The sequence below is a fragment of the Marmota marmota genome, unplaced genomic scaffold (assembly GCF_001458135.2).
Source record: "Marmota marmota marmota unplaced genomic scaffold, marMar, whole genome shotgun sequence".
Lineage (NCBI taxonomy): Eukaryota > Metazoa > Chordata > Mammalia > Rodentia > Sciuridae > Marmota > Marmota marmota.
Window position 1 is genome coordinate 27,173,056 of NW_026000211.1, and position 27,158 is coordinate 27,200,213.

The 27,158-nt window shown below is 32.9% G+C and overlaps 1 protein-coding gene across 2 annotated transcripts in view; it reads right to left on the reverse strand.

Moving 5' to 3' along the window:
• Window positions 1–27,158, reverse strand: part of Tll1 (tolloid like 1) — a 199,619-nt gene that overhangs the window by 73,709 nt on the left and 98,752 nt on the right. Inside the window, exons 2-7 of one of the 2 annotated variants that reach the window (XM_048791713.1) lie at window positions 20,978–21,088; window positions 17,298–17,378; window positions 15,669–15,821; window positions 15,027–15,144; window positions 9,552–9,730; window positions 5,025–5,130 (exon numbers count right to left, since the gene is read on the reverse strand). In XM_048791713.1, coding sequence (XP_048647670.1) covers window positions 5,025–5,130; window positions 9,552–9,730; window positions 15,027–15,144; window positions 15,669–15,821; window positions 17,298–17,378; window positions 20,978–21,088 — 748 coding nt within the window. Of the gene's footprint in view, window positions 1–5,024; window positions 5,131–9,551; window positions 9,731–15,026; window positions 15,145–15,668; window positions 15,822–17,259; window positions 17,379–20,977; window positions 21,089–27,158 lie in introns of those variants that run through there. The other variant, XM_048791715.1, reaches the window with a different exon arrangement.

Genomic DNA, 27,158 nt, shown 5'->3' on the forward strand with positions numbered 1-27,158 from the left:
GTTACAAGAACAAGGAAAAACAGAGTGCTGAGATTTAGATAAGACCATGCAAAGCAAAAATATTGTAATTTTGCATATGTAAATATACATATATACACACACATATATATAATATAAATTTTTTCACTATGAAATAAATAAGCAAAAATAGCTTGATCAATGTCCTAATAAGGCTAAACTACAGATAATGAGTTATTTTGGACTCAAGGTTGTGGTAGGAGAATTGCTATTTTTCTTAATATGCATCATTTAATATTCTGGCTACACTGCACTAAAGTTGCATTCTAATTTTGCAATATATATCAAACATTTATAACTCAAAAAGAAGTAGTAAGCTTAAAAGTCAAAATAGACTGAGAGATTATTCCAAAGAGTTGAGAAGTATGGAGTCTGTTTATATGGATTAAAAAAAAAAGTGGAAGAACTGTACATAAATTTAAGAAATAGAATCATAAGGTATCCTTCAAATTAGGATAACCAATAGGACGTTCCTTTAACAGAACAACATTTTCAGGTCTATTTAATTCTCCCATTAGGAGATATTTACTAAGCACTGTTTTAGGTCTGGATTTATACAAATAAAACAGACAAAAAGTCACACCTTCATGATTCTAACAGACTAATGTCAGGAGAAAGGCATTAAACAAGATATTCATAATTGAGGTAGTGATAGTGCTAGAGAGAAAATATAAAGGTAAAATTTTGGATATTGATTGTGCAGTTATGATAGCCGGCTTTTTTAAGAGGATGATTGAAAAAAAAAAAACTTACTTGGGATTTGACATTTTAACCAAACATACAAGAAGTGAAGGTCAGAGCTATATGTGTAACTGAGAGTAGAGTGTTCCCCAAGAGAAAGAACAAGAAACACAATAGCTCGGAGATGAGAGGATCTTGAAAGTTTGAGCACCAGCCAGAGAATTTAACTCTGACCTGGAGGACAACTGTTAATCTACAGAAAGTTGTAGAAAGTAGGTAAACAGAAGAGTAATATGATCTCTGAGTATTTTAAGACTAACTTCTCTAGTTTTTAATAAAAGAAAGAGTGATGAACATTAGATTTAACTTGAATAACTCAAATAAGGACAGTGGAACTCTTTAAAACCAGATCCAAGCATCTACAAAATCCTATGTGTATACCACCTGAGATGTGGGTGAAGATTAATGATTTGTGGGAACTGATCATTAAAAGTGAGAGTTTGCACATAGTTGTAAGATTCTCCCCTGGATAGGACACTGCAACGGAAATGAAAGACTAAATTACCAGGTAGTGTTAAGAAAAGCTATTTCTAAATTAATAAAGTGCTACAATTTATGAAGTACTTCCATACTAATGTCACTATTTTCTATTTCAAAAATAAATTAATAATATTTGAAAACTTTTAATATTTTCCAGCTTTCAAAAACATGATTCCATTTTAAATGGTCAATGATATTTTGGAGGTGAAAATATTTCATCTCATATCTTTGTAATATTTTTATGAAATCTTTTATTGAAAAATAAGAGTTTTCCAGTGTGAAAACATGTATATTACAAAATATCCATGGACATTAAAGCCTCATTCTGCCTAAAGAAGTAATTATTCAAAAAGAGGTTAAGTGATTTATTCTTGTGTTCTTTCTTTGTCATGATAAAGAAGTTAAAAATTCTCTTCCCTACATCCTGGCCATTGAGCAAGACAGACTTTTAATGGATCTTCTCAGTGAAATCCTATGAACAGGCCTGAGTCACATCCAGTTGGGGGTATACTAACTAGGATCCATTATTCATTCACTTTAGCTACAATTAAAGAGAAAAATAGCCATGTTTTTAAATAAAATTTTGCAAAATATTACAACTCTCTTTTTAGTAAAAAATTAGAATTTTCCAGTGTGCGAACATCTACATTACAAAATATCCATGAACATTAAAACCTCATGGGTCCAGCCCTGTTTCTCCCAGATCTGCTATTGATCTACACTCTTGAAAACAATTGAAACTTTTATTGACTCTTTTCAGAATCTACAAGCGTTATGAACAGAAGAAATTATAAAACTTTATGTGTTTACATCTGCAGAATGAAGAACAAAAATTCTGTGATCATCTCAGTTGATATAAAAACAACAAAAAAAAGCATTTGTGAAGATTCTACATGACAAAGTATTTATCATGATGAGATTGTTTTCATGATACTCAATAAACTAAAAATAGAAGGAATTTATCTCAACATAATACAAGTCACATGAGAAAAGCCTAGAGTTAATATCATATTCAATGGTGGAAAACAAGCTCTTCCACTAAGATCAGGAACAAGGCAAGGATACCTATCGTCTGTCACCTCTTCTGTTCAACACAGTACTAGAAGTCTTAGCCAGAGAAAGAAGAAAACGAAAGAGAAAAAAAAAAAAAACAGAGAGAGGTAAGGAGGAGGATGAAAGGAAGAAAGGAAGGAAGGAAGGAAAGAGAAAGGGAGGGAGAAAAGAATAAATAGGATGCATGCCAAATTGGAAAGGTAAAAATTATTTCTATTTACAGATGCCATGTTCTTATGTGTAAAACCATAAATACTCTACAAAAACTGTTAAAACTAATAATGAAACAAAGATACAAAATCAATATACAAAAGTCATTTCTGTGGAGTAACACAGAAAAATCGCTAAAGAAATTAAGTGGAAAAGTTCTGCTTATGATAGCATAAAAAAATGGCTGAGAAATAAAACTAACCAAAGAAATGAAAGCTAAAAAAAACAATGTGGTAATAAATTAAAGAAGAGGGGCTGGGGATGTGGCTCAAGTGTTAGAGTGCTCGCCTAGCATGCGTGAGGTTCGATTCTCGGCACCACATAAAAATAAAATAAAGATATTGTGTCCACCTAAAAATTAAAAAATAAATAGTTAAAAAAAGAAATTAAAGAAGACACATAAAATAGAAATATTCTTTGTTCACATATCATATTACCCAGTCTACAATCCCTATCAAAATCCCAAAGAGATTTTTTTGCAGAATTTAAAAAAAAAACACTTTAGAAATTATGTATAACCTCAATAGAAAATGAAAAGCTGAAATAATTTTAAGAAAAGAAATAAACTTGAAGAACTCATACTTTGACTTTTGAGGAATGATTTCAAAACATATTATAAAGCTATAGCAACCGAAATATGTGGTACTGGCATAATTGCAGAGCTACGGACCAATGAAATAACAGGGGCCAGAAATAAACTTCATATATAAAGTCAAATTATCTTTAACATGAGTGCCATAACCATACTCATTTGGGCAAAGATAGTTTTTTTAAACAAATGGTGTCACAAATCTGAATATCCACAAGAATGAAGTTTTGAAACAGAATCATAGGTCAAAGCTAGTTGTCATACCATACAAAGATAGGTTGGTGGTGATTGACAGCAGGCAGCAAGAACATTGTAGTTTTGGGGGGAAAAATGCAATGTAATATCAAAGTAGTACAGACTAAGAGAGTATGCTAATATGCTATATATGGTAATCCTTAGTAAAGATTCATCCTATGAAGGACAGAGGAGATAAATTTCTTTCACCTCCTCTTCTCTAAAGCATTAAACCTCAGGTTAATTCTAAATAATCTAATTCAACAGCATGAGAACGGTGTCTTGGATGAACTGGGATGCAATGATCAACTTCTTACATATTTACATGTAAAAATGAATTTCAAGCATTGACCTAAAAATAAAATTTTAGGGTTAATTTCAGGCCAAATTTCTGGGTACATATCTACAAAAACTTAAATTCAAATCCAGGAATGAACAGTTAGTATCTGGATAGTTATCACATTTGCACAAAAATAAATATTATATATCTTCAGAAGGTAATGACTTTTAAATCTATGAATGTTAAATATAGTCAACACTCAAATTTTTGACATTCAGACTTTTTTAAAAGATTTATTTTTTCTTTTTTTGGTACTGAGGATTGAACCCAGGGGCACTTAACTACTGAGTGACATCTCCAGCACTTTTTATACTTTATTTAGAGCATTCAGCATTCAGGGCATCATTAAGTTCCTGAGCTGGCTTTGAACTCATGATCCTCCTGCATCAGTCTTTCAAGTTGCTAGGATTATAGGAATGTGCCACCTTGCCCAGATAAAGATAATTTTAAAATGTTTTCATGTATTAAGGGGTCATTAACATGTATTTTACTTTTTACCAAGAAATTTGTTTTTAGAGCATAGGAATACATTTGAATATTTTTCTCTTTTTCCTAATCTGGTTTTTAAAAATAGATGTTAATGAAATGTGACATGGACATAAGTGGGCAAGAAGAATGAATGGAAATGGGCAGGAAGGTTAGTGTAAAATTGGTGTCAATGGAAAAAAGGGATGAAGGAAGACAGTGCTTAAATTCTTCCAGATCCTTACCTGGGAACTATTTGCTTGATGGCATCATCTTTAGAGTAAAGTAGATCAAAACCCAAATTTATTACCTCTTTAAAAACAGCATTCAGTTACTAATGGAATAAATTTAAGGTTAGCAATAGATGAACTGTAATTCTCAACTACGTGGAAGTAAAATATCTTCTTAACCTTCTTCTTTGAGAATCCATCTAGTAATATCAATTTTTGACCATAAATGGTACTTGAGTGCTAAAACTGAAAATCCACATTACAAAACACTCTTTGTAGAGAATGTAATCCAAACTCAACAATAAAGTAACCTGTTGCTTTAGGAATGCCTGAATTTCATTAAGCAATGCTTTGCCAATTTAATGTGATGATTAGTTTGGTAATGGTTTTAATTGCACTTTCTTTTACAATTTATGAATATAAAATTGTTTAAATCATTTTAAAATGATCACTTTAAATTTATACATTGGATAGGTAATGTAAAATGTCTTTTAAATGAATGCCTGCTATTAGCTATGAATGTTAACCGTTATTTTTCTACTTTCTTTTTGACAGGAGGCAGCAATATTGGAAGATGGTCTGGTTCTAATATCAAACATAGCTTTGTGAGAGGCCACATGGAGAAAGGGATTAAAAGTCAAAAGGTATAACCTGAGACTCCAACCTTGAGAAGGTGTTCCTGGCATAGTGCATGATACTGTCAAAATCGTATCTTTCGCCAAGGGAGTTTACTTCTCCAGGCTCCATCTTCAGAAAATTGTACTCTTGACCTATGAATCAGGGATAAACAAAAGCACAGAAGCCTTTTAACTAAAAGAACATAAGAGCACTTCCTAGACCTGCATCTGCTTTTGACTAAATGACTGATCTTTTTGCTGATTGTATTTACATACCAATTCCCAGGTGTGTGCAAAAATCATTTGCACTCCGATATCATATTAAAAGAGCAAGTTGCAAAAGAATTGAATTTGAACAATGAGTTCAGTTCTGCAGCAAGGAAATTACCAGAAGCATATTTTGGGTTTGTTTTCTGTGTATACTTGTTAACACCACATAATATTTGTTTCTTTAAAATCATACTGCTTCTCTGGGTACAGTAGAAGTGATTGTAAAGTTATGCTTTTATTTAATGCGTTTCCCATCTTTTTCTCATGACTACATTTGCCAGGACCCACAAAAATTATCTATTTGCTTTAGATCCTTTCTAAGAAACGCTGTGGGAAGATACAAAAACAATATTAGTATAAACACAACTCTGAGGTTATAGCTACATGACTTCATCATTGGTGATAAAACAATAGCAAATCTACTTTCATTCAAAAATAAAACAAGGTTCCCCTTGAGAAAAAGAAGTTTCTACTTTGACAGCTTTTGAATCAAGAATAATATGCTTCAGAACTTTTTTTTTTTCCTTTGCACATCTGCTATCTTAACTTTAGGACATCTTCAATTTTAAGAGATTTTCGACTGCCTGTGTGTACCTTTTTAGGCAACATTTTTTACTGAAATTTGGAAAAAAAAAAAAAAAGAGTTAAATACATGGGTCTACATCAATAGTTCCCAAACCAAAGAATTTCTTTCAAGAGAGTTTACATTTCAATGATTCTCTTTTCACTATTAAATCAGTGGAAGATGATACAAGTCATGTTATTTATGTAATTTACAAAGCTTTGACACATTTTATTTAAAGGTAAAGTACTGGAATTCCAAATTCATATAGGGCTGGGAATGAAACTATTATACCATTATTATAACTAGGTTTTTAGTCCCATGCCATATTTCTATTAAACATAAAAATATTAAATAAAAAGTTTTCCAAAAGGCAGTAAAGAAATCTAGTGATTTCACAATATAACATCTCTCTTACATGATGATGAAACCAATACTCATTTGAGCATTAGGGATGAAGGAAACAACTTGGATCCATAGAACCCATGTTCTAGGCTAACGTGTTTTAGTCCATCTTTGAATGAATTCACACCATAAATAATTTTAAATTAATTATCTAACCTATATATTGAAATATATATTCCACAAATCTATGCTATGTCTATGTGTGTTAGCAAACATTCTTAAAAATTATCCTAAATTTTCATTCAAATTCTTGTTTTCCTAAGGAATTTTCAGCATATTATAGCATATCCCATTCTAGAGGGAATTTTCAAAAAGCTATAGACCAAATTTTGTGACCATCAACAAGATTTCAATTTAGAAAACAATATGAGAATAGATTCTCTAGCTAGAGCAGAATTTCATAAATTTTCTGAAAGTGAAACATAACCAACTTCAGAAATGCATTTCCCTGAATATAACTTATCACTTAAACATGTGTAACAGAGGAGTTTGCTAGTTAAAAAGAACATAGCCTCATACAATCCAAACAAAAGAAAATTAGACTTGCTTCTTGCAAGAAGGGGAGAATCGGTGATAGAAACAGAGCGACTCACACTTAACAATTAAAATAAATGGTAGCTTCTTTCTTGAAGGTATCTTCTAATATAAATTTGATCCTCATAACAATTTACCTCTTAATCATAGTCACCAATTTTGCATGTAAATATGAAACCAGCATTTGTTTTTATTACCCATAGCTCTTGAGAAATACCCGATCTTAAGTCTCTGAGTTAGGGAAACTCATAATTTGTTGATAACTAATCTCTAACATGAATGCTTTCAGACTGGTACAGTAGTTCTGATACAGTAGTTCCAATTACTTAAGAAATCTCTGGAAATATCTTTTATTTTCAATTGACCTGAATGTTTAGTCAAAAAAGTATTTGATCAAAATTTTCCTACTACTATGTCAGGTGTTAAGGTATCATAATCTATTTCTTAATAATACCTATACATTTTTCCTTGTTTTAGGTAATATTTATGTTGAATCAGAAACCTTCTTAATGGTAAAATCATTTTTTGAAAGTTATGTACTTTATAAGAGTATTTGGAGGAGTCCACATAATATTTGGCAAATAGAAGAAAATAGCTGTGGTTAATAGCAAGCTTCTCATTTATTTGATAGTTGAATGAATTTTCAGAAATATTGTTTCCTCTAAGTTTTTCTCTCAATGATATAAAACATAAAGATGAACTTTGATGGATGGTTCAGGCCAGGGCTTCTATTTGGGGGAGTATAAATTTTCTTTGCTTGTCTTTAGTATCCAGCTCTACAGATCACTTTGTCATTCTTGAATTGATTTCCTCACTTGGCTTCTGGAACATCACATTACACTGATTTTTTTCTTTTACCTCTTAGAGGACACCTTTAGACTTCTGGTGGACACTCTTCTAAAGGTTGCTCAAATCTTATTGCTTTCCATTTTCTATGCTCCACTTTTCTCCTCTTCTCCCTCAGTTTTTCCCTAGACGGTCAAATCCACTACAAAATGTTTATCTCCAGATACATACTAAAGTCCAAACTCACCTTTCCTTTGTCTAGTAAAGGAGGATCATACAAAGGGTCTTTGAATTGAGGGATGTGTTGAATGGAATCAGTATTTTTTATTTCTTTTTCTCAAAACCAATCCTCTTCACCAGTGTTTCTTTTTTCAGTTGATGATACCACAATTCATCGTGTTGTCTGAAGATAAAGCTTTTGCAGAACTTTCTTTATGTTCCTCTTAAAACATTTTAAGACTCTCTTCTTCCTCTTGCCCTGTCCTACCCTAATTGAGAACACAGCCACCTCTCAAAAACTACTATTTTGACTAATAGGTTTCCCTGACTTTAGGCTCATCTTCCCCCACCCCCAATTAATGTTTATTACAGCTTACAGAATTCCTCTTTTAAAAATCTTGGGGTATAATTTCTCATTTTTCTAATTGTACAGATTGCAGAATCACACTGGTCATAGAGTGTGTTTCTACCCCAATGATTCAAATGTATGAATTGCCAAGATCATTGTAATGTCATGTGTAGCTAATAAAAAAATAAAATAAAATAAAAAAATCTTAACTTTCTCTGTTTATAATCCTTCACTTATTCCCCAGTAGCTACAGGTTACAATCTAAATTTCTTAGATTCACAGAAAAGATTCTCCACCCTCCCCAGGTAGTTGTCAACTAACTCTTACTCATAGTTCAACGTGCCACCACAACAGTTAAGTGAAAAGGATCATGTATTTTCAGCCTAGAAATTTGACCACTTTTCTGGTCCACCTGCAATAAATATTTCTACTTTATTTCTAAATTTCAGTTTTTTGTGTGACATCTCTCTGGATTTGCCAAGATACGTTTGTTACAACTTTGCTTCTTTTCTGCAGTATTCTCAATGTGACAGGTACTTTTCTTACTCACTTGAACTCATTTGTATAGATAAAAAGTTTTGTGTTTTCCATGACAGTAACTTTCAATGTCTAATAGTGCCTCAGCATTAATTGGTACCAAATATATAATGAGCAAATAAAGAAAGCAACTCTGAATTATAGAAAATGATAAGAATTTCAACATTGATAATTTAAAATTGCCCATGAAAAATAAAGTAAGATGATATTTTTATTTTACTTTTGCTAAAAGTGCATACTACCTTATAAAAAATTCCAAACAACAGATTTTTTTTTTGGGGGGGGGGGTAGAGATGGAAATGTACTTACTGATCTTTGCAAATGTGAAAGTTAAGTAAAAAGTTTTATAATGATGCAACTATTATATACCAATTCTTAAAAGAAAATTAAAATTTAATTCTAAATTATATTTCAACTACTAAAAATATTCTTAATAGTCTGTCTTTGGTAAAGTCAAGTTTAAGAGAAAAATCTCAAAGAAACTATGTAGACTATCCTGGAAATGACTCATTTCACTGGAATTTTCTTCAGAAATTATACATGATAAATGTAGATTCCTGTGGTTACCGTGCATGTCATGGCAAACCCTGGGCTCTTTCTAAGTCTTAAAAAATAAATTATAGATCTAAAGCACAAAAACAGTTCAAATAAAATAATCATTTAATGATATTAGTATATTGTTCATAGCTCACACCCATTCTTGAAAAAGTACAGATGTTTAGAAAGAAAACAGCTAAGACCTTAAGAAACAAACAAAGCCTAGAAAATGCAGGAAATTTCAGTCTCTAAGAAGAAATTAAAAATATAAAACCTCCAAGAGTGATTTTTAATCAAATAACATATTGAATCTGCCACATATTGTACACTGTTTACAAAACATAATAATTTTACACACCCTAAAATCTCTCTCACCTGGCTGAATGTTTTCTCTTATGATGGTTACGTGGTTGTCTCGATCTGGTCGTGTGTGCTCATGCCAAAAGCCGATCACATGGCCCAGTTCATGAACAACAATCCCAAACTTATCACAGTTCTTTCCAATAGAGATTGCCTGGGGTCCATTTCCCCTCCGACCTACGTAGGAGCAGCATCTATAATAAAGTAGAAAGTGGAGATGTTGGTGGAAGAGAAAAATGGATAAATTACAATATGGTGGACTTTTGTGAAGAGTTATGTTGAACCATAGCACAGTGGTACATGCCTGTGATCCCAGTGATTCTGGAGGCTGAGGCAGGAGAATCGCAGGCCAGCCTCAGCAATAACCAGGCTGTTTCTCAAAATAAAAAATAAAAATCATTGGAGATGTGACTCAGCATTTGAGCACCCCTGGGTTCAATCTCCAGTACAAATAAATAAATAAATAACATAAGGAACCAGGACGTGGTCTCTCTTTTGACACTCTATCTGCAGTGCCCAGGCTCAAAACTGAAATTTAAATTTTTGTTCATTATAAGTCACCAAGCCTATAGTGTTCTCTTATAGCATCCTGAATTGTCTGCAAAACCTGATGAAAAAAAAAAAAACACTGACAATAGTTAATAGTTCAAAGAATTATTAGATTTCTGTGATTTCTGTCTATTGTTCAGACTAACATTTGAGTGTGATTTTTTTTAATCTCACTATCTAAAAGAATCTCCTGGATTATCAGAAAAAAATATGTGAAACACCCAGGAATACCTTCCTGCAAATCATCATTGAATTATTGATATTTATATATTTATAAATGTATATACATAGAATATTTTTCTATCCAAAATAGAAGTTCTATTTATTCATTTACATGTGTGTGTACACATGTATGTATGAATGCATAACAGTCTGGAAGTCTCTTATCCACACACTCTATAAATAATAAATACATTGGACACTCTTTAAAATGAATTTTAGGTTATTAACAATAGTAGCTATAATTACAAATGCAAATAAAATCATATCTAAAACTTTGATAATCAGGTTTGAATTGAAATAGCTCGTCTATAGGATGTTCCTCCTAAACAGCATTAGAGAGCACTAAATAATTGGTCTTAAGTAGTTGGGAACTGCAGTGCACTAGACATTGTCAAACATCTCTCTGATTAATTAAATTAAAAGAAAAATTGTCAAAAATTAATTGCTCAAAAGATTAAAAAGAATTTTACAATTTTAATTTCCAGGGTAAGTACATTAGATGGTGCTTTTGATTTTGCACAAATATAAATTCCTGTGTCAGTCTCTTTCTTTCCCAAATTATTTCTGTAGGTTTTTAACTTATTTATTCATTTACTTATTTATTTGTTCATTCATTCTAATTAGGTTTTAAGTGTCTACATATTTTAACTGAGTTAGATGAACTCATTAGTACTCATTATGTGTAAATCTAGTATAGCAGTAAATTAAGCCTAATAAATCAGTAAGTAATAGAAAAGAGAAAATTGGTGGGGAAAGTGAAAATCTGAATTGTCTTTTTGCCTTGAGAATTTTCTTTAATATTTTAATCCATATATACTTATTACATACTCAAATATTTATTACATACCTAATAAGTAATAGATATAGAGAAACAATTTTTGTGCAAATATTAGAGAGATTGAAACTGAAATATTTGATACCTTAAGGCAGTAGTATTGAAACTGAAATATCTGATGATTATATAACCACTGAATTACTCACACTGAGTCATTTCTGCTGGTTATAGTCAGAGAAGACAGCACTTTGCAAAACAAATTCTGGGAGACAGTAAAGCAACGTGGTCAATTTATTTAATCCTAAAACACCCTTTTAGCATAATTTTACCAATAGCAATTTCCTATAATAAGATGGGATTTCGTAATGGAAAGGAAAAATAGATTTCACACTGCCTTATTCATGAGTTATTATTTTACAGTGGTCCTGTGAAACAAGAAAAATGTGGTGCTTTGATCCCTGACTAACTAGAGCTCTTAGGGACAAAGAATTCTACATTCAGATTAACTAAATAACTAAATATGTACTTAGACAAATATTAGGCATGGAATGATAGGGTAACATGCAATTTAGAAAAATGTGATTTAATCATACCCAAACATTATCTTAGTTTCTAATGTAATCCAGGTTTGAAGGCATTTTCTTCAATATGGCTCTCAAATTTTTACTTCTAATTTGTGTGCCACTTTTACAACTTGACCATTCTGTGATCTATCTGGTACCTCAAGAAATGCTTTCAACACCCATAGGAAACTCACCTCTCTCTAATCATAGGGAATAATCCAAGTATACTATTCCCTATTTTCACCTTGGTTTGGTAGACCAAAACACTTTCCTTTAAGATAATCCTTTGGGACATTCCAACATTAAAAGGTTGGAATGCCTTCTACCTTTTCATCAGCTATATTTCCAATTATTTTTAGTTTAATCATTACATTTTTTTTAATAACTCCTTTCTTCATCCTTCCTTCCTCTCTTTTATTCTTGTTTTCTATGATAAACTCCTATAAAAGGCCACTAAAGTTTAAGTGCCCACCATTAGAATGGGGTAGTCATCAGGACAAGAACCTTCATCTCTTTGCTTCACTGATTTAGCACAAGGATTTAAAGCAGGGCTAGTCCAGAGATAGCACTATTTGTCGAATACCAGGCTCAAATAGTCACCCAACTTTCTTAATGTCTGCATTTGTACAATAATAAATGTTTCAATTTATCGCGTTCCCAGTTTTCCTCTCCAAGAAACCTGATCTACCTTCTCACCTACCCATCTCTGTTAAAGGGAACTCCAACTTTCCAGACTCTCAGGCTGCGTAATGCCAGGATTCCTGAATCCTCCCTTTGTCCTCCAACAGTCAATCCTGTTGGCTCTACCTTCAGCCTATATCCAGAATCAATCATCTTGTCATTGTCTCCCTTGTTAACACCCCAGTCCAACCATGAAATCTCACATGGAGTGTTGAAATCATTTACTAACTGATGATTCTCTCTGTTCTAGCCTTCCTGCAGCAGTTTTCTTAGCACCAAGATGCTTCTAAAACATCAAATCAGATTATACTATTCTGCAATAGCTCTGCGGTAAATTGTGTCAATGGTTTAAAATATCCATTACCCTTCTCTAACAGATGATTATATTTCCCTACCCCACTAATGCTGGGTTTGGTCATGTGGTTTGCTCTGGACAATGTCACAGAAGCCCAAATTGTTTGTGTCATTTCTGGGGGGAGTCTTTTAAGAGCCAACACATGGTTGACCATATTGTCTCTGTTGCATCTGCTGGAGGGAGAACAATGTGCAGAGAGACTGGATGCGAGAGTAACACCGCTGTAACGCAGCCACAGCTAAGCCATCGTGGGCAAAGAAATAAAAGTCTATTCGTCTAGGCCTCTGAGATTGAGGGATCCTTGTTTACCATAGTATAAATTTGCTAATCTGACTAAAACAGGTTCTTTTAAGTCTTTACAAAATACAAGAAGATCCCAAACAATTTCCACACACAAATCTCTTACCATACAGAGCTCATCTCTTACAACCAGCCTTCCTGTCACTCCATCAACTCCAGTCATGCTTACTTCCTTACTCTGCCTTGAAAATGCAGACAAGCTCTTGCTTGTCTTCCTCTTCAAGAATTCAGTTCTCCCAGATACCCAGTTGCCTCTTTACCCTAAGATTTTCAAGTCTTTTGACAAATGACACCTCCACCCCACTTTTTTTTCTCTTTAACCTGTAGTTAATGGTATGTTTTATATTTCACTTATTTCACTCCTTCATTTCTGCATCTCCACCCTAGAATGTAAGCTCTGTGGGAACATAGGACTCTCCGTCTGACACTCCTGTTATCTCCAGCCCTAGAACACAGCCTGGCATATGGTAGAACACAGTAGATATTTCTTTAAAGAACAGATCTCAGATGTGCAGGAGGGAGCTAAGATTCCAGATTCATCCCACAGCCTCTTTCTCCAATTTTCCATTCATGTGATTCTAATTATTACCTAATAACCTTCTGAGACATTCTTCTTCCTGCTTCAGTTAGCTCATCTCTGGTGTTTGCAAATAAGAATCTTGCTATCACACCCCCCAATCTGCCTATCTACGTCCTCCTCAGAGAGAATGCCTTATGTTCAATGTTAACATCCCAACACATACTATGGAGGTAACACAACATGGGAATTCAATATGTATATCATAAATTAACTTATTCTAATCTGAATAACCAAATACCACAGCATTTGTTTATTTAGTGCCACAGCTTTGACGACATAAAAGACCCAATATAAAATCCAATGAGAGCGTTAAGTGTTTGACATACACATATCTTATTCTCATTGGCCCTAAACACTTTGTACAACACCAACTTCCAAACTCCTTAATAATTGAAATGATTTTTTATGAGATTTAAAGGTAGCAACACCATTTCAAAAGAATGATAAAACCACCAGTCATGGTGGCCCACACTGTAATCCCAGTAGCATGGCTCAGGAGGCTGAGGCGGGAGGATCATGAGTTCAAAGTTAGCCTCAGCAACTTAGTGAGCTGGGTGGGTGGCACATGCCTATAATCCTTAGTGGCTCAGGAGGCTGAGGCAGGAGGATCACAAGTTCAAAACCAGCCTTATCAACGTAGGCCCTAAGAAACTCAGAAAGACCTTGTCTCTAAGATTTTATATATATTATAGCTAGGGATGTGGCTCAGTGGTTAAATGCCCCTGGATTCAATCCCTGGTACCAAAATAATAATAATAATAATAATAAATAATACTGAGGTTCATTGCCACACTGCTGTAAAAATATCTATTAAAATACAGCACAGCATTTTCACAATTTACAGAAGCCTTTTTGAGGTTTGTTTTATTAATGCATTATAGTTATACATGATATTAGAGTTCATTTTAATTAATTATATAAGCATGGGACATATTATTTTTGAGAAAGTAGTTGTTATCCTGCAAGAAGCAAATCTGGAAAACACTACTATGGGAGGGAATATCTAAGACACTCAGAAAATGTAGAACCTTGCTCTGACCAATACGTTTAGAAAATAATTCTAGTTTGGCAGCAAACTGATGAGCAAGACAGAAGAATAGCCCAGGCATGGGATGCTGAAGATGTAAGCAAACCAGAGCACTAACGTGGGACGAGGAGAAAACACAGATTTCAGAGGAAGCACACCAGAAGCACAAATATGCTCAAGTTCTGAACTTGGGTGAGTGGATATCAGCAATGCCACTGTTAGAAAGTGGTGTGGTGGAGGGAGGAAACCACTTGCCCTACAGGCACAAAATTCTGTGGTCCTAGAATATATTCATCTAATATATAATATTTTCTTATGTAAAAACTCAGACTTTATCATGGCCAAAGTTCTATGCAAATATTAATAAACAAATCCTATTTGTGGAGTTTAATTTTTTTTTTTCCATCTGAACTTCAATCATCTCCAGGTTCTACTTACCCACAAGGCCTATAGGTGAATACAATGTAACTCTCTTCATCACCTCTTTCAATGAATGTCACGCAGGTGTGCTTTTCCCAGTGCCTCATAGCCTGCTTGAACATGGCTCTCTGGCTGCCTGGAAAAAAAATGGCACGACTTTAATACAATGGTGTCCACTCCAGGGAGGAGTGCTTTGTGCTGGCTCCCCCATCCTGAGCTAGGCGGGCAATTCAGAATGCCATTGTTATCACTAAACAAAGAGTACTAGCTTATAGCACCCCAGATGAGTCATTATTAAGAATCAACACTCACTTTATAATCAGAAGGTCAAGGCTCTCTATCTCTACAAATATGTGTATACAAGGCTCTATAGATGGTGTATACATTCTTCCTGTCAGTTGAAGAGAGATCAGCTTCCAGATTTAATAGGCGCATTTGAAGCTCAGTTTAAAAACCACAACATTTCTTAGACTCTTAGGGTAAAGATATTCTTTTCCAAGTTTCAAAGATATTCTAAGCTAGTAACCTAGGTTAAGGGAGTGTTTTTCCAAGTTTGATTGAATACTATGGTTGCTATATTCCTATTCTATAAAAACGCACACTTAATCTGCATGGTAATTGTGTTTCTTTATCAAAACAGACACTCTGGGAATATCTTACCAGTAAAGTTGCCTCCTATAACATAAGGAATAACACCTCCAGGCCATATTCTTTCAGTTCTTGATGTAGCAGCTCTGGGAACTCGATTTTTCTCATTTTGCCCTGAGAATTTTAGAGGTACTTTTCCCTTAACTGTGGTGTTTTGCTCCAAGCCTGCAGTGACATTTAAAACATTCTGTGAAACAGAAGTCCTCTGTCAGGGAATCATTTACCTCTTAAAGGACAAAAGTTGAAATGTCTTATTTACATATTTGAATAAATATGCCTGAAGTCAAAATTCATTTTTAAAAAACTTTAGTTATATTACATAGCTTAGAAAAGCACTAAAATATTTAAGTATTTCATATCCAAATACTATTTCTTAATGCTCTATAAATGAATTTTGAAGAATTTTCATACAACAGTACACAGCAGGTAGAATTCACACAGGCATATAAGCCAGAAATAAAATGGTTTTATATTTTCTATTTTACTAACTCACTACCAATTCTCCCCCGCCAAAAATAAAATAGATGTTGTTTAATAAAGTCATGTGGTACTCAAGACTCTTCTTATTCTGGCTAAATCCCTCATACTTTAAATCAAAATTAATATTCTATAATATGGTCTAAAATTATGAATATTACATTATATTGATAATCAACAAAATAACATAAAAACAGATGTGCTCTTGACTCCTGCGGACACTCAGCCATCTCCATTCCAGTTTCCCCTGAATTCTTCTCCACGTATCAGCATGACTCAGAGGTAGGTACCTCAAGAGCAGGCTCATATAAAATGCATTCTCTCTGGAGCAGCTTCCAAGTCTAGTCTTTGACTTTTCTTGGTGGTCTTTCATAATAGTTTCAGTTACTGTTTTGTTTTTCATAAATTTACATGATTTTTTTATATTCATCTATCATTGTTGATACAAATGCTTTTTCACTAGAATATGTTTTGACATAACAAGTATTAAATGCGTGCTCCCTGTACCTATGTCTGTCCTGGGGCAAAGCATCTTTGCTTAGGAAAATTATTACTTGAAAGCACTTCGAAAATTTAATTATTAATCCATCAATTTAAGAGATGTTAGAATATAAGCATGAATAAAGGACTTTAAAAAACTAAAATCCAAAAACAGCATTTAATAACTTCAATAAATATTTACTAATTATAAAACCAGAAAGTAGTTTATTTGAATGTCTTAAATGTATGCTTCATGGTCAAAAACACATTACCTTTTCAATGTAAGAAATTAGTTTGTCAATTTAAGTGACTTATTTAAAAAGAAATAGTTATGATATTTTTCCATTTGATTAAAATTGATATAGCTTCTTGATTTATTAAAATATCTTGCTGTGATACTCAATTGACTGGAAATAAGTATAAACAAAATAAATACCTAATACATTTAAAATAGAAACTTAAAATAAGTTAAAAGAACATTTCAAATTTTTCAAATTAAGTTCTACAATCCTTATATCATATATTGGCTAACAAAACTAAATAAAGAAAGGACTCTTTCTCAGCATATATTCTTTACAAACTTCATATCATAATGGCACACTGATTTTAATTAACCAAACTTCTATGAGTATAATATTTACTGTACATCAAGTCAAGCGTCTGCAACTTTAAACATTGATATACCAGAGCCAATTCTTCTTATCCTGTCTATGAGTTGATAGAGGGCCCCTCGTTTCTTTGACATACCATGGTCACCAAGTCCACCTTAAAGAATACAAGAAAACACTTGAGTTACACTCAATGTATTTTCAAGTTCTCACAAATAAACAATAGTAATATGCTATACTGGTTTCCTCTGGACATCCTTTCTTTGATCTTAACGTGTTAAAGTTATGGATATCCATGACTCCTTGTGTAAGGTAAAAAATCTACAGCAACAAATGTTGCTAACTAAAAATAAGGATGTTTGGGGCATTCAGAGAGCAATCTGAATCATGACTTTATTTGGACATCATGGCAATTCATTCATCTATTGATAATTTGAAGAATTTTCTTCACTGTGACCATGATATCACATAATGTTATATGTAATAACAGCAAGTTGTTCTGCTCTACTGATTGTATTTCAGCTATTTCCTCTATGCAAACTGGATATTTTTATATCCCAGTAGCACAAGTTTTGCTCCAAAGTATTGATAATTTTTGAAAACTTTTTAATACATTTTATAATATATTCAATTACATTTTTTAAAAATGTCGTTTTAAAAAAATCAAGTTTCTCCAATTAATTTTATTTTGGAATAAATTTGGAATTAGAAGAAAATCACAAGAACCTAAATGGTGTTCAATTGAAAATGCATCCCATTACATTATGTAATTTATAAAATTTATGAAAACAGATCTAAAGAATATTAAAGTTCAAAAGGAAGAGGAGAGAAGAGAACTAAGAAAATATGTCTTTAATAAAAATTACTGACAAAGACTTTAAAAGATAGGTTTCTGTCCTAAAACAGAAAGCAGAGCTTTTGAGAAAAAATCTCATTCCAGGGCTTTTAGAAAATGCAGCTCTCAATTTTGTCCTCTATATCCCCTAATCTCCTTGAATTTTAACAGACAAAAAGAGGTATCACTGAGCAAACAATCAATACAACAACTATCAACATCAGAACATATTCAGATGAATTTGGACCACCGAGCATCTATGGTTCATAAAGGCTGAAATTGAAAGACAGGCTGAAATTCATGAAGTCAACAAACTATGCTAAGACTTTGGACAATTTCCTTCCAATATCAATTTGCCTTCAAAATTAGTTAATATTAAATATAATAGCCTAGGTTAAAGCTAAAAATACTATAATAAAATTTACTATCGTATAAGCTTTTAAAGGAAAAATCAAATAAGTCCTTATATGGCAAATAAGTTATAGGGCTTGTTCACTGAGAAATAATCTGCCTAATTATTTGCATGACATGGTCACATTTTTGCTGTGCATCTTGAGAAAAATTTTTGAAATTTTTTCACTGAACATTTTAAAAAGATGAGGTCATACTGAAATGTATTCATTCCTAAGCAGTTACGAGAAACATTTTTAAAGTATGTCATCTATGTGTTTAAAATGACCCTTAGGTAGCAACTGTATTTATATTACACAGACCTAAAATACCTGTAAATAGACATAGAAGGGACTTTGTGAGAAAAAAGAAATGTCTTTTTTAATATGAAGATAATTATAATGACTAGAGTTGTTATAAAATTGGAAAAACAGCATTTCAAGACAAAGGCAATAATGTCTTGAATAATATTTTAAGTCATTTTTAATAATTTTATAGCTGTTGAAATAAAATTCTGCAGAGGAAATTTATTGAAATAGAAAAGGGGAAATGGTTATTTCTCCACATATTCAAAAATAATGAAAATATGCAAGTTAAATATTTATGGCAAAAATTCAAAGTTTAAAATTAGGAGAAGAGAAATATAGTTAGCACAAATTATTTAACAAGAAAGAAAAAGAGAATAAAAATAAGATATAGGATATCTCACATTTTTAAAACTGCCTCTAAGTAGTGCAAGCTACCACTAAATTTTCAAATGTGTGTACCTTTCATACATACATTTACAATAAATATTTCCATTATTAACAGAGTAAGTTTTAGTCTGCATATTTAATATAGTGTTATTATCTTTTATAACTATACTACCTCAGAATTTAACTCTAAATTAAATAACAAAATTAAATCATTGTATTAGAAAATTTTAAATCACATAGAATTAATGGCTACAAAATAATGAAGGAAGAGAGTTAAAAAAATGACCTAAATAAATCTTAAAGCAAATGAAAATTTTAATATAAGCCGAAAATACAACTTCCAATAAAACTAGGATTTTGCTATGTGATAATATTTCTCTACTCTTCAGAATAAAATGCCTCCATGGCAATGTTAAATGGGATACAGCAGCTGGAAAATCTGCCAGTGGACACGTTGAACAGGAATGTTCTATCTATGATTCCACTGTAAAGCAAGATTCCATTCCCCCCACATTGGTGCATATTTCAGAAAATATGGTTGCTATATATAAAACAAAGGCCATGCCTACTATTCTTAAATAGTATGTACTATTATTTTCAATAAATTCCTTAGGGTTTATCATATAGATTTCTTGTTTTAAATAATTTTCTTAAATGTGATAATGCTATTTTTACTACATAGGACAAAGTCCTTATTCTTAGAAAATGTATACTAATCACCCTATATTAAGTGTTTTATATATTCTTCCATTAATTTCAAAATGTTTTGTACACATTTGTACATGTATGTGCACACACAGAGCAAATGTAGTAAACTGTTAACAATTGTTGAATCTAAGACATACCATGCTGATGTTTCTACTTGCACTATCCTATGGACTTTTTCGTGTTTGAAATTTGCCACAATAAAAAAGTTGCAAAAGCAGTAAATTGGGCAAAGTGATATTGATTTACAGTAACATCTTTTTAGGTTATATATATGTGTATATATTTGTCTAATAGATATCAGACAGGAACTATGTATTTGATTTCCATGGAAAAGAAAAAATACAAAATTAATAAAGGGGATGGTAATGCAATGACAAATGACATCAAATACATTTTTTAGCTATAACTACAAAAAGAAATTCTATTCTTTTAGCCTTAACATTCTTCTCCAAAATAGAATACATTAAAAATCATAACATGAAAATATAACTAATTTTTAAATTTTAATAAAAATATTTTAATATGAGTATTTAAATAATATTTAATAGAGTTCAATTCTTATATGGTCATAATTCAAATTTTAAGAACAACTAAAATGAAATCCTCTCTTGGGGTTTTCAAAAAAGTTGTATAAAAATTTCACATATCCATACCAGTAGATACATAGATTCTTCTAAATAAGCTCCTAATTATTTAAAGAATAATTTACATTTTGAAACTGTATATCAAGTGGAAAGCAATAGAAGACTATGAAATTTGTCCTACAAGAATTGAATTCTGTTCCTGACCTAGCCACTTATTTGTCACAATAAGAAAGCTATACATCCTTCTAAACTTCAGTCTCCTCATCTGTTAATTGTAATCACTTTAGTACCAACCTTCAGAGGTTTGTTATGAGATTCAAGAGTTAATATCTGCAAATCACTTAAACCATGCCTGGTACATAGTAAAACACTAAAATAAGTTTAATAAAATGAAAACTATAAGTAAAATGTCTAGATATACGAATTTCTGTGCAAGAAATCAAAGTTGTTCCATAGGACATTAAATATGATCAAAAAAATATTCATTGCATGCCAGGAGTATGTATTCTTCAAAATGAGCAAAAAATTACTCAAATAGCCATACCTGTGGTATGTCCAAGTTTTCCAAAGGGGTTCTGTGTCAGGTCAATTGTCCTATCTATTTGAAAGATATTTAAGTCTTCATCATCTAAGGCAATATCGCCCCAAAATACAGCTAAAAAAGAAAAGTTGAATTAAAATGTAAAATATTTCATGGTGAAATCAATGTAAACAAAACTAATTAGAAAAACATTGCTAAAGTAATATTAACTGAACATATTGGACTTGCTACAGTATAATATGAGTCACATATTACAAAGAGATGAGCCCATTTTTTTGTTTGTTTGTTTACTTTGCTGTTTGTGATGAGAGAAGGAAAGACTTCCTTGATTAAGATGGTCACTGATTTATGGGGAGTCCTAAGGAAAGCAAAATTAACAATCATGAGCTAATCTGAAAATGTGAAAACTAAGAATATCCACATCTTCTGTGTATATCTGTAGCCAGCTTCAGTTCTTCAATAACAGGTAGAAAGAGTAGTAACAACTAAACCATGTACTATGAAAATTTCATAAAACAAGGTACAATCGAGACAAAAGAATATTGTGCTTTTATAGCAACTCATTCATCACATTTCATAGATTTATGATGCATTTTTCTAAAGATGGTATTGCCTTTGAGTCTCTGTAAAATGATGCATTACTATCAAAAATAATACTTAAGTCAATATTAATTTAGGCAACAAGTAGGTACCAGGGCTTGATTTTTACAGAGAAATATAATTCATATTTTCAGGAGCCTCAAAATCATTACTACAACCTGGAAAAAAAGACTATAAAATGCTTCATGCTACTGTATAAAGCAAATCACTAGACCATGATAATATAATGGAGAGTTGTTTATAACTAAAATAAAAATTTCTCTTTCAAAGTCAGAAATATATACTAAAATAATGAGACAGCCTCCTTTTTAAGTTTAAACTAACCCAACTGATCCCTTAGTACTGCCAGAAGTCACAATAGAATAACTTTAGGGAGCACCACAAACTTAAGAGAAAATATAAATTGAACATGACACAGTAAGGAGATTGAAGATGGCAGATTAAAGGAAGGCTGCATTTCTAGATGCTCTTTGGCTCAGGAATCAAGCACCAGGAGTACTGCTTCTTAGAGACATAGGTGAAAGGGGAAATTCACTAAAAACTTCATATCAGATAGAGTCTGTCTGAGACTCAGAAATCCAGGTACACTGAACAATGAAAAAGAAAAGATACATGGGATCCAAGATAGTTGTGGCAGCAGAAATGGCAAAAGAACTGGTTCACCCAGGAGGAAGAGAAACACAAAAGACAAATTTGGCATGGCGAAACCTGTAGATCACAGAAGCAGTCTGAGTGTGGCTGAGAGACTTCACAATGAACTGGTGTTTTAAAAGTGCTCTGTGTCTCCACTGGCCAGCAGAAAGCTGAGACAGGGAGCTTCAGGAGATCATAGCAAACGTTGCCATACTGTCCAGGAAAGCATCTACATGTGAACGAGGGTGTACCTTGCAGAATGTGAGTGAAATAGGCACAGAGAAGATTGTACCCAGAAAAATTCAAGTCAGTAATACAGAGGGGAATGCAAATTGCTTTCACTTTGAGTCTGACAGTTCATGTAACTAGCTGAAGATGGTTGGGAAACTAAACAGGTAAGCATGGATACATTCAGAGTCTAAGCCTGGGCAGACAGTGTATTTGGGCACTGGAGTGTGAGATCCACGGAGGGTTGGTTCCTGTGAGTAAGTTCTTGGGAGACTTCTGGAATCTAGACTCAACAGAGATTCACATCTTCCCAGTCTTAGGAGCGTGTTGATATAATCTCTCCAGAGCAAATACCACCAACAAAGCTCCTAAGGACGGATTAGTGATCATCTCCAGCCAACAGAACATCCCACTTGGAACTCTGCTGTAGTCCCCCATTGGGAGTGCCTGCATCTCGTTTCTCTGCACAAAACTCCAAATGACAATACTTCCCATTCCATACTACCTTTAACTGCTGAAAAGGGAAGCTGAGAACTATTTCAACCAGCTTCAATTTTAGACCACTCCAACTGGCAGCTTTATGAGCAACACAGAAAGAAGGAGGGGTTAACAACACCCAGACCTTGGTGTTCTCTCTCTCCCCCTCCTTCTCTCTCCCCCTCTCCATCGCCCCCCTCCTGAAACATAGCCCCCCCCCCAAAAAATGGAAAGGATAATAGGCCAGAGTCAGTGACCATCCATCCCCATAAACAGATTTGACTACCTCAGTGGAGACAATTCTTTCATTTTTTATTAACACTCTTTCTTTCTTTCTTTCTTTCTTCCCTCCTCCATCTCCCCTCTTGTTGTGCTGCTGGTTGGTTTGTGGATATATATATCATATATACACATATTTGTTTCTTTTTTCTTATTTTTTAGCACTTTTTATGATAGTTATTTTTCCTTGTGTTTTGAGGGTTAGAATTTTTGTTTATTTGTTTTGGCTTTATTTTCACTCTTGTTTCTCTTTCTGTCCTTTCTTCTCCCAGTTAGAGAAATTCTCTTGTTCTCATTCTCTTCTCTTTACTTTTTTTTCTGTTGTTTTTGTCTTTTGTGCTTCTTTAAATCCATTACTTGTTACATCTCTTCTGTGTTCTTTCTGCTCACATTTTGACCGTTATAAACACTGTTAGTTCCCCATCACATTTTTCTTTTGCTTGAATGAATGTACTTTTACAATCCTTTAGAACTATTTGGTTTATATAACTCTTACCCCACTATTAATATTACTGCAATTATTAGTACTGTGGATGGCATACTTGACATCTAGTGTTTACTTCAATATCAGATCTAGTTCATGGTTATTCATTATTTTAGCTGTTGGCAATTGCAGACCTTACCATTCCTGATGTTTGTGGTAATTAGTGCTTTAGATGTGATAGTAGTTATTCATTTGCTCAAGTTGTCCCCTTTTCCGTAAGGTGCTGGCACCTGTAAGCACTACATGTTCACAGGGTAGAGACTCTGCTGCTGAACCAAACCCAACCAGGAAAGAGCTCTCCTTGATCCACACAGAAATTAACCACACTCAAACTTCAATGATATCTCGTTACAAAGTATAAAAGAGACAAAACCCACAAATCAATGACTAGGTCCCAAGCAGGAATGGATAGGTGGTTCTTCAGGCCTCATTCATAGATATCTACTTCTATAGGAAAAAAAAGAAAAAAAAAAACAGAAAGAATTAACAAAAAAGTTGTGAATACCACACCTATGAGTGGCCTCAATATATATTACTACATCACTTCACAAGAGGACTGAACCTTAAAAGAACCATGTGTAAGAATGGAAGAGAAATCCATACTACCAGATGCAGAAAACCTAAAACACAAACAAAAGAAATATGAAAAAAAAAGGTAATACAAAATGCCATAAAGTTTATAATTTACCAGCAACTGACTTCAAAGTTATTAAAGTGGATAAAATATCAGATAAAAAATCTGATAATAAATAAATCAGGATTTATCCAAGATGGTAGAATAGGAGGTGGTCACGTTCCTAGCTGTTCCATGGAGTGAAACCAAGAAAGCAGATAGGCAGCTTCTCCACAAAGTGGGTGAGCAAAAAAAGTAGGAGATAGACTTTACTGGGACTTGAAACTGGACATTCAAACCAGACCAGGGACACATGAGGTTGGATATGATGAAATAAGGAAAAAAAATCAGCAGCCCCACAACCACTGCCACAGCTGGGCCAGAAGCACCAGCCCAAACTCTCTCTTCTTGAGCATAGTGGAGGGCTGAGGGAATTAAGGAAACCCACATTTTTGGGAAGCCCAAGGCATGTTTCAGTACAGAGTGTTTAGAGACCAAGGACATTGCCAAACAAACCTGAAAGATGCTCTGCAGGTTAATTCATGATATTACCTCTCTCACTCCAGCAATCCAGAGGGTGGAGCATCACTCTCCAGACCCCCTACCTAAAACTGCCGACAAGAGAAGCTGAGCATATTTTGAATGCAAATGGAATAAATTCTTCAACTTTTCATCAAGATTTTTAATTTTTTTAATTTACTTTTTTTCTCTGATTAATTGTGACCTTGATGGTACATGGACATTTATAAAATTTCATTTTTTTTCTAATTTCTAGAATTTCTGGAGACATTTATTTTTCATGGATAAGTTTGTTATGAACTAGGATATTTGATTAGTATATTTTAGTTTTGTTTTGTATTCTTTTATTTTTAACTTTTTAAAATTTTATATATACATTTTGTCCTACCTATGTTTCCCTTGATTCTCTTTTCTTCTGCTAATAGCCAATCTCTATTTTTCTCTCTTTCACTCTTCCTTTAATATTTTACTTCTGGTTTCTCTCCTCCTCCCTAACAATCATCACATCCTATGTCACTTCTGTTCTCTCAATGTCCATTATTTGAAAGTGTAAACCCTTTTGCAAACTTGCTGTTTTTATTATAGGCAATAACTGATCATATCACTTCTGTTTATTGTGATAATTAACATTGTAAAAGTCATAGTAGGAACTATTTGGTTTAATGCTGTATATTGCTTGCATTGGTTGTTATTATTTGTCTCCTCCAAAACAGTGAGGTACTGGAAATGTTCAGGGACACTATAAATCTACAGGGTAGAAACTGTACTGCCTCAGATCCATACTGTTTTAGGGGAAAACAAACAACATAAAAAAGCAAGAGAATAAATTGCCCCAAACAAACTAACATACTCTAATAATAGAATGCATCAACACCAACTGGAAAAAATGTAAGAGGAGTATAGAATGTACATTGTTAAACTAATTTGTGAAGTAAAGGATAGTATAATGAATGAAATGGAAGTGAAAGATCATTTTAATAAAGAGTCAGAGATTCTTAAAAAAAGCTGAAATACTCAAAATTAATGAAATGATTTTTAAAAATTCAATAGAAAGCATCACCAACAGATGATATCACTTGGAAGACAGAACCTCAGGCAATGGAGACAAATTATATAATTTTGAAAATAGAGTTGACCATGGAGAGAAGATGATAACAAACCATGAAAAGAAATATGGGATAACATGAAAAGACCAAATTTAAGATTTATTGGGATATTTTTAATGAAATAATATCAGCCAATTTCCCAAATCAAAAGAATGAAAAGGAAAATCAAACACAAGAAGCTTATAGGACATCCAAATGTACAAAATTAAAACAGACACATACCAATGCACATTATAATGAAAATGTCTAGCATCCAGAATAAGGATAGCATTTTAAAGGCTGTGAGAAAAAAAAATATATAAGATTACTTATGGGGGAAACCAATTAAATGTCAGCTGATTTCTCAATCTAGACCCTCAAAGCTGGGAGGTCCTGGAATAACATATACCAAGGTCTGAGAAAATGGAAGCCAATCAAGAATTCTATATGCAGCAAAATTAAGCTTCAGATTTGCTAAGGAATTAAAAAACTTCCATGATAAGCAAAAGTTAGAATAATTCACAACTAGAAACCCTGCACTAAAGAATATTCTCAAAATATTCCACAAAGATGAAATTTTTAAAAAGTTAAAAACAACAAAGGGAGGAACTACACAAAAGGAATAGTCAATCAAAGGAGAAACTAATTCAAATTAAAAACTATAAATAAACCAAAATGACCAGGAATACAAATCATATATCAACAATAATCATGAACATTAATGGCCTAAACTCATCAAAAGCAAAGAGTGGCAGATTAAATTAAAAAACAATACCCAACCACATGCTATTTCCAAGAGACACCTCATAGACAAAGACATCCACAAACTGAAGGTAAAAGGATGGAAAAAATATATCACTCACATGGACAGGGTTTCAGTCCTCACATCAGATAAATTGGAATTCAAGTCAAAGTTATGCAGAAGGAGAAAAGAAGGATATTTAATACTGCTCAAGGAAATTATACCTCAACAAGACATAGCGATAATAGATATTTATTCCCCAAACAATGGAGCACCTATGTACATCAAACAAATTCTTCACAATTTCAAGAATCAATAGACTGGGCTGGGGATGTGGCTCAAGCGGTAGCGCTCTCGCCTGGCATGCGTGCGGCCCGGGGTTCAATCCTTAGCACCACATACAAACAAAGATGTTGTGTCCGCTGAAAACTAAAAAATAAATATTGAAAAATTCTCTCTCTCTCTCTCTCTCTCTCTCTCTCTCTCTCTCTCTCTCTAAAAAAAAAAAAAAAAAAAAAAAAAAA